Below are 16704 nucleotides of genomic sequence, written 5' to 3'. Positions count from 1 at the left end.
CCTAGAACAGAATTATAAACCTCACTTGCTCAGTCTGTACGGAGAGATTTGCCCCTGGTTTGCACTTTCTGAGCAGGAACATTATGTCATCCTCAGAAAGAGATTTTAGGTGTACTAAAAAAACAAAAAAAAACAATATTCGTGTGTGCTGTTAATGTGCCGCGGGTCTGAAGTTGTGTTTTTAGTTTAACCACAGCGAGGACACTCAGAGCAGAATTTGAAAGAAAAGTTTAAAAATGTTTTGCTCGCTGTGTCACCACCGCACTGTGAGGCTGAGAGACACTCAAACACACTGCCCCCCCTCCTCCACTTGCAGACAGGACACAGAGAAAGACAAAGAAGCCAAACTGCAATTGCATTTGCTTTGCGATATTTTCGCATCGAAACTAAGCAACATATATTTTTACTTGGAAATGGATTTTTTTCCACAGAATATAAAGATTTTAAAACATGGTTTTCTGCGTTTACAAGATCTCACAGAGAGAGAGAGAGATCTCACACCCCTAAAATGAAAATAAACACAACTTAAACAGACTGCATTTGTATAGCACTTTCCCCCAGCTGCTGTAGATGCTCAACGCGCTTTACAGCGACACCTAACATTTCACCCCGATGTGAATGTGCCGTCATGTACAAAATTCACATCTACACCAATAGATCTTAACCCGGTTCCCAAGGACCACCTAACCTGCAGAATTTCTATATCTGCTCTGCCACAAGTTCAGTAGCTCATTCAGGCACAGACAGCTAGGGCCAGTACATTTACCATTACATGTCAAATAAATGTCAGATTAAAGTGAGGCGCAGCCACAAGTCCTTCAAGTCTTAGTCTTACCAGCTGGAACTTTCTTATATTCATTTTCAGGTGCTTTCATGTGTAACCGTGGCCAACAGGGGGTGCTGTGCAGTAACGTAAACCTCACTCTCCTAGAACGATACATGTTGTAGAAATACTGGAAGACGGGTTTTACCTGATTGGTTAGAGCTTCTGTCTCCTACTTTGGGAACTGAGTTGGAGCCCAGTGAGGGACAAAGCGATGCAGGTTTTTTCCAGTTGAAGGAGTGCAATCAAATGAGTAAAATTTTAATTCACGCTACCAGTTTTCACCTGTAATATTAAATAAATATATCAATATACACAGTGACTTGAGCAGCAATTTTCTCCCACACCATTTCAAGCTGTTGCAACCGCAGCTGTGTTGTGCTGAATTATTTATTTATTTTTTGTTAGTTGTTGCCCTGGTGAATCCCAGCATCGCGGCACCATTAATTCTGCCTTTTGTGCACACACTTAACTCAGAGTCAACCTACTCTGAGTTGATTAACTCAAATCAGGTGTTCTGGAACCAAAATCTCAAGCGTTTCTCCATTTCAGGGCAAATCAACTCAGATTTCAGAGTCAGACTCAAGAGTTTGTTGAGCCTCCCGTCTGAAACAGGCTCCTGAATGAGCTAATCAGCTTGTGGCAGCTGCTAGCATGTTGATGATTAAAACAGTAGGCTGTTGGTGACATTTTGAAACTCAGGTAAATCTTTTCTTTTCACATATGTCCTCTCCCTAGATGAGCTAGCATACTATGTTCCGCTAACAGGCTCTGCACCCCCATCAGCACACCGTTGATCAAGACTCCGACTAGGCATGGGCCAGTATGATAACCGTGGGCAAAAATACCGCGGTTTCACGGTATTATGTATAGCTTTAAAATGTACTTTAACAACATTATGGCTATTTGCATGAAGCGCGCATGATTCAGGCACATTAATTGACAAGATGTCTCCCGCTACGAACACTATACAACTGATAACTTTAGAGAAAATACCAAAATAATAGTCACTCTTTTAGACATGTAGCATCTGCCCCGTGGGAAACATGACTTGCTTCGGGAGAAACGTGGTTGGAATGAGGTCCGGAAATTTGGTCGACCCCAAGCACGACTCGAGTCCACCGCTTGTACTTCTCAGTGTTTTCAAAGCCGGGATAAAGTTTACTCCTTCCATGTAATCCTTTGCAGGTATCTTGAATCGCTCTGCGTCCGACAAAGGCCATAGCTACGGTGCTTTGTTGCCACTGTTTTTGGCTTGAAGGGCTATTCCACAGAAAATAAAATGAAAAAGCTGACTTGTTCCTTTTAGACGGAGGGAAAAGTTCAGTGCAGGCTTCGCCTCCTTCAGCCATGATGCAGAGCTAGCTAATGTTAGCTGCCTGTTTGTAAACAGAGACGGAGGTGCACGCCAGGGGGAAGGGCGGCAACGGCCGCCTCCGCTCTGCCTGTCAAGAATTCTCATAACCCGCTCATACTGTAGGGATGGTATAACAGAAAATTTTAATGGTTTTGATACCGTGGCTTGTTCATACAGCGGTATACCGTGAAACTGGTTATTGGCCCACGTCTAGCTCTGACATTCAGCAGCACGGAAGTAAAAGCCAGGATTAAAGCCTGCAGCGTCTAACAGGTAGACTGGAAGTGACAGCGTGGTAATGACAGTGCCTTCTTAAAGACAATGCAACAAATGGTTTATTTTTAAAATTCATTTAACCTTTATTTAACCAGGTTAGTGCCACTGAGATTGAGATCTCTATTGCAAGGGAGACCTGGACAATTATAAAGTTTCCAAATCACCTAACCTGCATGTCTAACTGTGGGAGGAAGCCCTAAGGACCCGGAGGAAACCCACAAACACGGGGAGAACATGCAAACTCCACACAGAAAGGCCGCAGGCGGTAATCAATCCTATGAACTTCTTGCTGTGAGGCAACAGTGCTAACCACCAAGTCATCATGCTGCCTGTTTATTGTTAATAATAAACACAAACTAATAAAGAAGAAGAAATTAGTTTCTGGCACACAAGTGGCAGTGTGTCGGAGTGTCATAAAAAGATCCTGGTTCTGAAGCCTCGTATGTGTGACATCTTTCGAGATGAAATGCCCCCTTTAACATATCCAGCTTTGCTGATTTGATGATGATTGGTGTAATCGGACTTCCATGAATGAACAAACAAGTTAAGATAAGAATCAAACTTGTACATACAGTTTTGTCATTTTCTAGCGGCATCTCAAATGCACATCTCAACTTTGAATCCATCAGTTCTTCTGGCTTTGCCTCCTTCCACTGCAGACATCATGAGACAAAGAAAGAAAGAAGACTTTTAGCAGCCATACTTCTTTACAGTCATAACAGAGCAAAATGTTTTGTATAATTATATAGTGAGAAAACAATTAAGGCCACATGTTCAAATAATATTAAGTCCCTTTGGCTGCTCCCTTGTGTTGACCCCACTCAGGGTCAGCACAAGGAAACCTACTCGGGGTCAACACAGCATTTGAGCAGGATCTGCATGTTGATTTGGTTTAACGCCAGATGCCCATCCTGACGCAACACCACATTACATGTAGAAATAGGCAGGGGTGGGATTTTTGAACCAGGAACCTTCCACATGGAAACCAAGCACAATAACCACTTGGCCATCACCCCTGCCCAACATGGAAAAATAATACTTCATGCAAATTCAGGATTATGAGATAAAATCACAAAAAGTAGGCAATCCACTGGTTTCCTGCTGAAAACCATGGCCTCAGATTTAGAGGTGCTGATTCTCATCCCAGGTGCTTCACACTCGGCTGCGACCCGATGGTCCAGACATTTATTAATTTATTACTCACTGCAGGATGATTTCTCACTGTACTACACCTGCAAATCCTAATCCCTAATAGAGAAGTATGGGATGAGCTGCTTGGTGTGCTGCCACCGCGACCCAGATAACTGGCAGAAAATTATTGAATGCATGCAAATCCTGCACCTCTACGGAAGCAGCACATTCATAGCTAGATGTAGGCAGAACTGTCCCGTCCCCAAAATAATTTTTCTGTCTTAATTTATTTCTTGGGGGGGGGTTCACATGGGCTGAATACACTACTAAAAAAAGCAGTGTTTTGCTGGTCTACCATCACTCCCACCATAACTTTATCTTTGCCTGCAATTCAGTCAACGACTCACAGAATTTTTGTTCTGATTCTGAGGACAGAAATACACTCAACAAAAATATAAACGCAACACTTTTGGTTTTGCTCCCATTTTGTATGAGATGAACTCAAAGATCTAAAACTTTTTCCACATACACAATATCACCATTTCCCTCAAATATTGTTCACAAACCAGTCTAAATATGTGATAGTGAGTACTTCTCCTTTGCTGAGATAATCCATCCCACCTCACAGGTGTGCCATATCAAGATGCTGATTAGACACCATGATTAGTGCACAGGTGTGCCTTAGACTGCCCACAATAAAAGGCCACTCTGAAAGGTGCAGTTTTATCACACAGCACAATGCCACAGATGTCGCAAGTTTTGAGGGAGCGTGCAATTGGCATGCTGACAGTAGGAATGTCAACCAGAGCTGTTGCTCGTGTATTGAATGTTCATTTCTCTACCATAAGCCGTCTCCAAAGGCGTTTCAGAGAATTTGGCAGTACATCCAACCAGCCTCACAACCGCAGACCACGTGTAACCACACCAGCCCAGGACCTCCACATCCAGCATGTTCACCTCCAAGATCATCTGAGACCAGCCACTTGGACAGCTGCTGAAACAATCGGTTTGCATAACCAAAGAATTCCTGCACAAACTGTCAGAAACTGTCTCAGGAAAGCTCATCTGCATGCTCGTCGTCCTCATCGGGGTCTCGACCTGACTCCAGTTCGTCGTCGTAACCGACTTGAGTGGGCAAATGCTCACATTCGCTGGCGTTTGGCATGTTGGAGAGGTGTTCTCTTCATGGATGAATCCCGGTTCACACTGTCCAGGGCAGATGGCAGACAGCATGTGTGGCGTCGTGTGGGTGAGCGGTTTTCTGATGTCAATGTTGTGGATCGAGTGGCCCATGGTGGCGGTGGGGTTATGGTATGGGCAGGCGTCTGTTATGGATGAAGAACACAGGTGCATTTTATTGATGGCATTTTGAATGCACAGAGATACTGTGACGAGATCCTGAGGCCCATTGTTGTGCTATACAAGAACATCACCTCATGTTGCAGCAGGATAATGCACGGCCCCATGTTGCAAGGATCTGTACACAATTCTTGGAAGATGAAAATGTCCAAGTTCTTGCATGGCCGGCATACTCACCGGACATGTCACCCATTTTTCCCTCAGCCCCAACCAGTCTCAGCAGAAGACTGCCCCTCCCTGAGCCTGGTTCTGCTGGAGGTTTCTTCCTGTTAAAAGGGAGTTTTTCCTTCCCACTGTGGCCAAGTGCTTGCTCATAGGGGGTCGTTTTGACCGTTGGGGTTTTTCATAATTATTGTATGGCCTTGCCTTACAATATGGAGCGCCTTGGGGCAACTGTTTGTTGTGATTTGGCGCTATATAAGAAAAAAGTTGATTGATTGATTGATTGAGCATGTTTGGGATGCTCTGGACCGGCGTATACGACAGCGTGTACCAGTTCCTGCCAATATCCAGCAACTTCGCACAGCCATTGAAGAGGAGTGGACCAACATTCCACAGGCCACAATTGACAACCTGATCAACTCTATGCGAAGGAGATGTGTTGCACTGCATGAGGTAAATGGTGGTCACACCAGATACTGACTGGTATCCCCCCCAATAAAACAAAACTGCACCTTTCAGAGTGGCCTTTTATTGTGGACAGTCTAAGGCACACCTGTGCACTAATCATGGTGTCTAATCAGCATCTTGATATGGCACACCTGTGAGGTGGGATGGATTATCTCAGCAAAGGAGAAGTGCTCACTATCACAGATTTAAACTGGTTTGTGAACAATATTTGAGGGAAATGGTGATATTGTGTAAGTGGAAAAAGTTTTAGATCTTTGAGTTCATCTTATACAAAATGGGAGCAAAACCAAAAGTGTTGCGTTTATATTTTTGTTGAGTGTATTTTTTATTTTTGTAGTTATTCCAGGAACGTGCCATCATGGGCTTCTAAAATGCCATGTTTCCTGACTGCAACTGGGAATATTACATATCCGTAAATATCTATGGTAGTGTTTTATGCCCAAATACAGTGTTGGCTGCTTGGGGGAGGGCGGGGCTCTTAAACAAAACTCATCATTAAAAAGTAAAATAAATAAATAATAAAAACCTTCTGAACCCCAATCCCAAGCAGTATCTAAGCATTTTTTGTTGTTTTTGCACACTCACTGTGGGATGATTTTTCACTGCATCTGCAAATCCTGCACCTCTATGGAAGTGGCACAGTCAAAGCTAGATCCCCCACCGCAAACAATTTTTTTTTTAATCTTTGTTTTATTTATTTATTCTTTTTTGGGGGGGGGGGGGGTGCTTCACATGGTCTGAATATTCTACTAAAAAATAAATAAACAAATAAAGTTTTTCTGGTCTACCATCTCTCTCACCATAACTTTCTCATCTTTCTGTTGTCATCTTCCTTCCCCAGTCTGCAATTCAGTCAAAGCTTCACTGAATTTTTGTTCTGTCCCCGAGGACAGGACTTAAAAAAAAAAAAAAAACAGTAAAAAAAACAGTAAGACTGGTTTTAGTTTTCTCTCTTGACATTTTTGCCTTATGACACCAGAATTAGCTGAAGTGGAAAAAAGTCACAGTTGTGGCTGTCCTCCTTTGTCAGTTGATAGAGGTAATAATGGTATTGTCAGTTTCCTTGTGCTCTCCAAGAGACATGCTAGTTTTTCCATAAGACCATAATCCTGTTCCGTAAGTACAGTGGAACCTCGGTTTTAGAACTTAATTGGTTCCTAAATGCTGTTCTTAAACCAAAACCAGTTTTCCCATAAGAAACTATAGAAAATGGATTAATCGGTTCCTTGCCCCAACAAGAACATGGTGTTTTTACCTTTTTAACAACATTTAATGCACAACAGGCAGACAAAATACAAAGAATATGCATAGTATCTTATACAAAACACTGTACAATAATTATAACAAAAAAGACCATTTCATTTCAACTTACCTGTACAGAAGCGAGTTGATGACATACATGGAAGGTGAAGGGCACGGATGTTACTCTACAGAAGGGGAATCCCCCTCCATATAGTAACATCAGGTAGCTGAATTTCTGGACTTCTCTGCTAATGGTGTTAACACTTTTAGCATCTGTTAGTAGCTTCACCTGTTAGACTTTGTTCAAAAAGTGATGCATTTTTTTCACTCAAAAAATATGTTCATGAACCGTAAAGAGAGCCGTTCGAAAACCGGGGTTCCACTGGATGAGCAATTATTTAAAATGAACTTGTGCTGGTGCTGCAAGCTACCACAGACCCAATGCATGCATTTTAAATAGATGCATTCGATGAACTGTGCACATTCAGAAATCAGTTTTATGTTCAGATACTCACAACTCCTTCCATGTCAGTCATATCATATGGAGCCAGCATGGACTGTACCATGAATTTGTGTTTACTCTTTTCATTGGGGTCATAATCAAAAGGCTGAAGCATAACTGTGAACACAAACAATAGCACAACAGAGGTCCAGACATTAGCATAAGAGTAACTTCCTGGATTGCCACACAACTATAAGCAGCAAGTGAAAAGGCATCAGTTGGGGTTTATAATCTGATCACACAGTTTCCTTTTAATGAAATGACAAGAGACCACCTGTGATTCAGGACATCACAGATCTTAATGTTGTTGTTCATTTGGCTGTTCGGGGGTCACCACAGCGGATACAACCAGATCCGCATTGGTAATTGGCACAAGTTTTACGCCGGATGCCCTTCCTGACGCAACTCCAGTTTTTCCCGGAGAAACACACACAGCCGCTGGTATTCCAAAGAGGTCTCCCATCCAAGTACTAACCAGATCCTGCTCTGCTTTGCTTCTGAGATCTGACGGGATCAGGCTGACACAGAGCAGACCGGCTGCCTACATCCCAAGATCTTAATAAAGCTTAAATTTCTTCCCCTGGTGAGTAAACACTGCCTTCTAATCAGCCAACAAAATGTGTAAAATATGATTTTGATAATATGATGCTCATTTCAGACGAGTATCTGGTACGGATAAAGCATTTTTGATGAGCATGAGACGAGTAAAACTCGTCAATATCTGTGCTCATGCTGAAGGAAAATCCTGATTGGGTAACTGACTTGTCTTCATGCTCTGTGATTGGCCAGTCACACACAGTGCCCACCCCTCCCTACACAGACACGTCTCTGCACCCACACCTCACTCTCACACACAGACAGACAGGAAGTGATCTCTCTGTCTGTGCTTGGCTCTACCTCATGTTGCTCTCTCAGTACTCCTTAGGTTTTCTTCAATTAGCCTCTATTTTGGTTTGTAGGGTATTTAAAGTTCCTTGGTGAACTTGTTTTGTAATACACGGGTTGCATTTGACAAGACAGAGCTGAAAACGGCTCATGTTGTGTCGGTCACTGCCTCCACTCTGGTCGGGGTTTTTAAATCTCAATTCTGAGGCTGCTCTGTAAATATTCATTCATACACTTAAGAATATTCTTCTGAGTTAAAAAAAAAAAAAAAAAAAAAAAAAAAAAAAAAATTTGTTCTGTAAATAGTTCTCTTACTTTTGTGATCAAAATCATTTATTTGAATCTCAAATTTGAGGCTGTCATAGCAACTTCTTATCAATCCATATCAATTTCAGGCTTAAAATAATGTACTATTTTAAGCCCCACCCATTTCCAGTTAAACCATGCCCACCTCCGGTTTAGGCCCCGCCCACTCTGGGTACAGATTAGGGATGGGTATTGATAAGATTTTAATCGATAGATACTATTATCAATTCCACTTATTGATCCAATTCTTTAATCGATACATCCCTGTTAATTTTCTGTGTACTAAAAGTAGGCTTTACAGGCTATGTCAACATTTTATTGAGTCTTGAAGTAAATAAATATGAAATTGGTCACTGGATCCTTGATCACTGGACATAAACAGAAATAAAATCTGTAGTTTTTGTCAAAAGCATTTCCTTTCAGACATTAATGGCATGATTGTCTCTCCATACATCTGAGGTGATCTCAGACAGCTGCTGAAATCTGCAGGTCTGCAGCCAAACAGTCTTGGGCTGCTGCACATCAGCGCAGGATGTCTCATTTTGGGAGAAAAAAAAACAAACATTTGGTCAATTGCAGTTTATTGTTTGTATTACAACATTTGGAAAGAGGGGTCATTTGATTTAAAAGGTGATTCGCTTTGAAGTTATAAAGCAAACTCGACTCGGCAGAGAGCGGCGCAGCATTTGGAGCAACAGAACGAAGGATGAGTCTCGTTTCTTTCTTGCAACAAGAAAGGAGTCCCAGTTAGTCACTTTAATCCACACAAAAGTGAATCACAATTGATATATTTTAACAGCTTTGAGAGGGGTTAAGAAGCGGAGTTGCCGCTTCTGAAGAGAAGCAAAGCAATGAACCAACGAAGCAGCAGATCAAAACACTGCTTCATTCGTTCAAGGTTCAAAGCCACGCTGCAGAAATGGATGATTACAGACCCACTGCAGGGTCTGTAATCAATGTAGAGAAATGATCATTTTCCCAACAAACACTCAAAACAACAGCCGCTCTGAAGGACCAATAAGGGAATCGTTAAGCAAGAAGACTATTGATGTCAATGGATCAAATCATTTCTTAACGATAACCAAAAAGAAACGGTTCCCGATACCCAACCCTAGTACAGATACAGATCATTTATGGTTCAACAGATACAGATAGTGATGTACTCGCTCATCCCTAACGCACACACACATATTACTAATCTGTATCAACTATGGAACAAAGTCTCTCTCTCTCTCACACACACACACACACACACACACACACACACACACACACACACACACACACACACACACACACACACACACACACACACACACACACACACACACACACACACAAAATAGTCCATGCAGGTTTTCGGTATCACTTAAGGGGAAAAAAAACCCCTGACACTTAGAATCCAGCCTCAGTGTAAAGAATTATGCAAATTATTGTTTGGGTCAATGGGGTTCTAAAAAGGAATAGTGTGCACCATCTGTCATGCTTGGTTATCATGTTACAGGGTAACATATGTCACATGTCATAGAATGCAATGGATGTTGACCTTGTTTGACCTTTATTTTGGAGACAAAACATTCAACACAGTCAAAACTATTCCCTTTACTGATCCTTTTATTTCAACCAATAATATGCATAATATTTTTGCTGAAATTGGAGCAATTTTAACTTTTGACCCGTGTACAAAGTGAAACTGACCTTTGCTACCATTTTTGCTGGTTTTACCGCATAACTCCAGAACATTCCATCATAGATAGTCCGAACTACACCTTTTTGGAATTGTTATGATCAGACAAATAATGTGATATAGTTTTCAACATGACTGGAGCATTTTTAAAGTTTGACCCCTGTGTAATTCTTCACTGACCCCTACCTGGCTACAGCTACCACCCTGGAGTGGCTATCATACATTTTTGTGTAGGCCATGATACACTGAGGCTGGATTCTAAGTGTCATTTTTTTTCCCCTTAAGTGGTACCGATTAGGTCAAAATTCATGACTGGCTCATGGACTATAAACAGTACTCAAACACTTTGTATCAAATGAAAGCATCAGCTTTACCAAACTCTGAACTGTGAAAAAAATCTGGCACTGACCTAACAACTGGCTTATCACAAATATATTGAGAGGATGAGAAAATGGTTACAAACCAGAAACATTAATGGACGTTCCAGCATCAATGACGCCGCTGTTTGGGCGCACACAGTATCTGCGGGGTGCCGTGGTCTTGACTTTGAAACACACATTTCTATCTGTGGGGTTGGTGAGCTTCAGGGTGGCACTGACGACATCTGTAAAGGGGCCTGAAGAAGACAGAAGCTTGAAAGTCAAGTTCTTTACCCAATAATAAACAGTTGTTTGGTTCATGAAATAAAATAAATAAAAACAAACATAGGACAAATTTCCACAGCCCAAGGTGTTCAACTCGCAGTGACCTAAAACAACAAACAACTAAAGCACCACGCTTGTACAGAGCAAACATCCCTCAACACAAGTTTCCAAATCCAATTACCTTGGAAAAAATGTTCAATTTATTTCATTTATATAGCGCCAAATAACAACGAGGTTGCCTCAAGGCGCTTCACACAAGTAAGGTCTAACAGGGCTGTGAAATGAAAATTGTAAAATTCGAGGAAAATTTGCAGGGGCTCAAGCTGGGGTTTAGGGCCTGCGGGGGCCCAGAAACCAAACTAATTGTGTATCTAATGACACATTTTCAGCATTTCCTGGAAGAAAAAAAAAAAATCTCAAAAGAAGTGCATATTTAAATGATCCGACACTCCATCTTTCATTTGAACTGTCAATGATCATGTTGAAATAACAGAATATGACGTGGAAGTAGGACCTGGAATGATTTTCCTTTTAATTGTAAACCAAATTATGCATCAACTCAGAACAATTAAACTACATGAAATTCATGAAGACTGAAAAGACTGTTAATGTATTTCAAAAACCACAGCTAAAGCTTGTAGAATATTTTGAAAATCAGGGTAAAATATCAATAACATACATTATAGTAAAAATGTCACATATTGTTGTGGAAATTCCTTTGAATCCACAGTGTCTTTTTCCCCACGAAAAAAGTCTACATTAATAAAAACTCATTTATATCCTTGTGTAAATTCCTGTAAATCCATTCAAAGCCACAATGTCTTTTTTCTAATGAAAGAAAGTCTAGATTAATAATAAAAAAGTCACATAATCTTGTCTAAAATCCTGTTTGAACAGCACAATGTTTATTTTTCAGGGAGAGAAAAATTGTTACTGTGTTTCTTGATGGTAGTTTGCTTTTCCCGTTTATCTTTCAGGTGTGTCTATGAAGCCAGCAATAATTCCATGGATTCTTGTCCTTATCAAACGGTCTTTCTCGCCATCTTCACTCTGTCTGATGTCGCTCCGTGACACAGACATGCTGCAAAATTCTTCTTTTAAAAACTTGAGAGCTCTAAGAGTTTGCGATGTCCACATGCTACATTTAGCTTCAGCCAGTCAGTGAACAATTTTATACGCTAGTAGCAGAACCTTAAAATCTGATCTCACTGGGACAGGAAGCCAGTGAAGAGATCCCAAAATGGGTGTAATGTGGTCAAATTTTCTGTTTCATGTCAGAACTCTGGCAGCAACATTTTGAAACAATTGGAGACCCCTAATGCTGGACTGCGGTAAACCTGAAAATAGAATATCGCAGTAGTCCAATCTAGAAGAGACAAACGCATGAATCGGGGTCTCAGCATCAGCCATAGACAGGATGGGACGACTCTTCACTATATTTCACAGGTGGAAGAAAGCAGTCCTCGTAATATCTTTAATGTGGAGGCCAAAGAACAACGTAGGATCAAAAATTACCCCAAGGTTCCTCGCTTTGTCAGTGTGATGTATGACACCCGAGCCTAGGCTAAGCATTAGCTGGTCAAATTGATGCCGATATCTCACTGGACCAAGAACCATCATTTCAGTCTTATCAGAGTTTAAAAGTAGGAAGTTGCTAGACATCCAGCTTCTCACTGATGCAAGGCAATCTGCTCAATTTCAATTCAATTTCAATTTATTTTCCTTTATATAGCGCCAAATCACAACAGAGTTGCCTCAAGGCGCTTCACACAGGTAAGGTCTAACCTTACCAACCCCCAGAGCAACAGTGGTAAGGAAAAACTCCCTCTGAGGAAGAAACCTCAAGCAGACCAGACTCAAAGGGGTGACCCTCTGCTTGGGCCATGCTACAAACATAAATTAAGAAATAATTCACAGAACAATTCATGGATGACTATACAAGAACTGCTGTTGGTGCACAGGACAGGAGGATCGCCAACACAAACACAACTCCCATCTCTGGATGGAGCTGCACCTTAAACAGAGAAAAAACAGAATCAGGCATCAGAAAGACAAAAAATACTGTATAATTTGTCAGCATTAATCAACAAGAAAAACAGAAGAAATACTAAGGTGATACTAAACACTAAGCCCTAAGCTTCACTAAAAGACCCAGAATTTAGGTGAAGTTGAGGCCGCGGCCCGCTCCAATTACTAATAACATGAATTAAAAGAGTAAAAAGCGTAAACAAAACTGTACCAGTATGCCAGCCATATGAAAGGGAAAATAAGTCTGTCTTAAGTCTGGACTTGAAAGTCTCCACAGAATCTGATTGTTTTATTGACGCAGGGAGACCATTCCACAGAACAGGGGCACGATAAGAGAAAGCTCTGTGACCCGCAGACTTCTTATTCACCCTAGGGACACAAAGTAGTCCTGCACCCTGAGAACGTAAAGCCTGGGGTGTTACGTAAAGTTTAATTAGGTCAGCTAGGAAGGGAGGTGCCAGTCTATGAATAATTTTATAGGTTAGTAGCAGAACCTTAAAATCTAATCTCACTGGGACAGGAAGCCACCAGACAATAGAACATTGCAGTACACCGATCTAGAAGAGATGAACTCATGGATCAGGGTCTCAGCATCAGCCATAGACAGGATGGGACAAATCTTCGCTATATTTCACAGGTGGAAGAAAGCAGTCCGAGTAATATTTCTAATATGGAGGCCAAAGGACAATGAAGGATCAAAAATTACCCCAAGGTTCCTCACTTTGTCAGTGTGATGTATGACACACGAGCCTAGGCTGAGTTTTAACTGGTCAAATTGATGCCGATGTCTCACTGGACCAAGAACCATCATTTCAGTCTTATCAGAGTTTAAAAGTAGGAAGTTTCTAGACAGCCAACTTCTCACTGCTACAAGGAAATCTTCTAAGGATTTTATGTGAATGAGATTACCAGCAGTTATCGGCATATATAACTGAGTATCATCTGCATAGCAGTGAAAGGTAATCCCAAAACACCGCAATATGTGCCAAAGGGGTGCTATATAAAGGGAGAAAAGCAGGGGGCCTAAGACAGACCCCTGAGGAACCCCAAATTTCATGTCATCATCATCATCAACAATTTTATTTATATAGCGCCAAATCACAACAAACAGTTGCCCCAAGGCGCTTTATATTGTAAGGCAAGGCCATACAATAATTACGTAAAAACCCCAACGGTCAAAACGACCCCGTGAGCAAGCACTTGGTGACAGTGGGAAGGAAGAACTCCCTTTTAACAGGAAGAAACCTCCAGCAGAACCAGGCTCAGGGAGGGGCAGTCTTCTGCTGGGACTGGTTGGGGCTGAGGGAGAGAACCAAGAAAAAGACATGCTGTGGAGGGGAGCAGAGATCAATCACTAATGATTAAATGCAGAGTGGTGCATACAGAGCAAAAAGAGAAAGAAACACTCAGTGCATCATGGGAACCCCCCAGCAGTCTAAGTCTATAGCAGCATAACTAAGGGATGGTTCAGGGTCACCTGATCCAGCCCTAACTATAAGCTTTTTTATCAAAAAGGAAAGTCATGTCACTAAGGTTAGAGGTAGTGTTACTGTACAAAACACAGTGAGAACGACTGGTCAAGTATAGACGTCAGCCATGCAAGGGCACTCCCAGTAATCCCAAAATGATTTTCCAGCCTATCAAGTAGAATATGATGATCCACTGTATCAAATGCAGCACTGAGATCTAACAGCAACAGAACCATAGTGGTGTCTGAATCCATTGTAAGCAGAAGATCATTCACCACTTTAGTGAGAGCCGTCTCTGTGGAATGATATTTTCTAAAAGCAGACTGCAGTGGCTCAAAGAGATTATTCTCAATAAGATCATCTACGAGCTGCTGTGACACCACGTTTTCCAGACTTTTAGAGGAAAATGATAGATTTGATATCAACCTTTCAACTGTAAAATAAATGTATAAAATAAAAGTCTCCATTAAAATCCTACGCTCACGCACAGGATTTTAAAGGAGATTTTTTCCCTTTCAGCGGACAGAATCTCTGTTCGCTGTCCTCCTCGGCTGCATGCTGAGCTGGCAGCTGACACTAGAGGACTCCTCTAGTGGCTCTTCAGTGACACTAGAGGAGTCCTGCTGACTGTCTGATACCTCCACCAACGTAACTAGAAGAGTCCTGACTGTTTGATATCTCTTCCAACTTCGTTGGCGGAGGTATCTACAGGAGTCCTGCTGACTGTCTGATACCTCCTCCAACTTCATTGGCGGAGGTAACTAGAGGAGTCCTGCTGACTGTCTGATACCTCCTCCAACTTCATTGGCGGAGGTAACTAGAGGAGTCCTGCTGACTGTCTGATACCTCCTCCAACTTCATTGGCGGAGGCAACTAGAGGAGTCCTGCTGACTGTCTGATACCTCCTCCAACTTCATTGGCGGAGGTAACTAGAGGAGTCCTGCTGACTGTCTGATACCTCCTCCAACTTCATTGGCGGCGGCAACTAGAGGAGTCCTGCTGACTGTCTGATACCTCCTCCAACTTCATTGGCGGAGGTAACTAGAGGAGTCCTGCTGACTGTCTGATACCTCCTCCAACTTCATTGGCGGAGGTAACTAGAGGAGTCCTGCTGACTGTCTGATACCTCCTCCAACTTCATTGGCGGAGGCAACTAGAGGAGTCCTGCAGTTGGCGGAGGTAACAGTCAGCAGGACTCCTCTAGTGGCACCTCAGTGACACTCCTGTGGCACAATATGCAACAGGAGTGTCACTGAGGTGTTGCAGGATGTCACAAAGAGGTTCTCAGCCTTAATGTCGCCATTTGCTTATTTTACCAATTAATAGCTATGATTCTGAGACCTGCTTTACTTGTTTTTTGGAGAATGTCAGCTCTATGACAGAGATTGCAGACACAAGGTGCTCTTTGTTTTGATCATTGCTGTCATCCTTTTGTGCCCTTAAAATAAATGCTTATTCATTCCTAGCTGGCCAGCTTAAGCACCTTTTCCACAATAATTATACTGTTGATGTAGGAGTAGAAAAAAAAATCAGGGCAAGAATTACCCAGTTGGAGCAACAATAAATGCAACAGCAATGCCACTTTGATGGTGCAACATGCTTCACTAGTCAGTCGTTACCAGCAACTACCTTCCAATAACAAGATAACGAAATGTGTGGAACGTGACTGTACACAACATGGAGTTTTAACACGTTTTCTAAGCAAGTGGGCCTCTCCTGACGCTGCAATGACAGCTAGCACGTTGCTAGTTAACCGAACGCTAGGTAGTTAGCTAACTAGCAGTGTTTGTCACCCGTCACAGCTACTACTGCGACACATTATACGGTTAACAAGAAGTTATAGTCGCTTCATTTAAATAAAGCCAACAATAAATAACACTGCATTGTGAACGCAGAATTCGATTCAGTAGCCACCGTGAAAACAGCTAACTAGCCTCGACCCATAGACATTATATGCTCGGCCTTGCTCTGGGCTTTACCTCTGAATTTCAGTTCTTGTTGTGGCTCAAGCACCAGGACTTGTTCTGGTCTGGCCATGTCCCACAGCTTCGGTGTTTTCCCTACTTCTTTCAGACGGCGAGAGCAACGATTTTACTGCAGGCTGATGATGTTACAGTTTCAAACTTTGTGCCGGACTCGGTAACAAATAGGCTGCGGTTCACGAATCGTCGGGACACCGGGATGAAGCTCGGTTCGGTACTTGTCTCGTGGAAAAAAAACACGTGACTGTGAGATTCGAAACGCTTCCTGGAATGTTTTGACAGGTGGAGTTTTGAAATTGTTACTTGGCAACTTATTTTTTTTATTATTTATTTTACACACACACACACACACACACACACATATATATATATATATATATATA

The 16704-nt window shown here is 42.0% G+C and overlaps 1 protein-coding gene across 2 annotated transcripts in view; it reads right to left on the bottom strand.

Moving 5' to 3' along the window:
• The window catches only part of LOC117511807 (vesicle-associated membrane protein-associated protein B/C-like), a 38934-nt gene extending 22367 nt beyond the window's left edge, over positions 1-16567 (bottom strand). For both annotated transcript variants that reach the window (XM_034171722.1, XM_034171723.1), the window contains exons 1-5: positions 16514-16567; positions 16319-16481; positions 10662-10814; positions 7334-7437; positions 3029-3109 (exon numbers count right to left, since the gene is read on the bottom strand). In XM_034171722.1, coding sequence (XP_034027613.1) covers positions 3029-3109; positions 7334-7437; positions 10662-10814; positions 16319-16376 — 396 coding nt within the window. In that variant the 5' untranslated portion in view covers positions 16377-16481; positions 16514-16567. The remainder of the gene's footprint in view (positions 1-3028; positions 3110-7333; positions 7438-10661; positions 10815-16318; positions 16482-16513) is intronic.
• Between the last annotated feature and the right edge of the window lie 137 nt (positions 16568-16704).

The sequence above is a fragment of the Thalassophryne amazonica genome, chromosome 6 (genome assembly GCF_902500255.1).
Source record: "Thalassophryne amazonica chromosome 6, fThaAma1.1, whole genome shotgun sequence".
Lineage (NCBI taxonomy): Eukaryota > Metazoa > Chordata > Actinopteri > Batrachoidiformes > Batrachoididae > Thalassophryne > Thalassophryne amazonica.
This window is presented reverse-complemented; position numbering and strand designations above follow the sequence as displayed.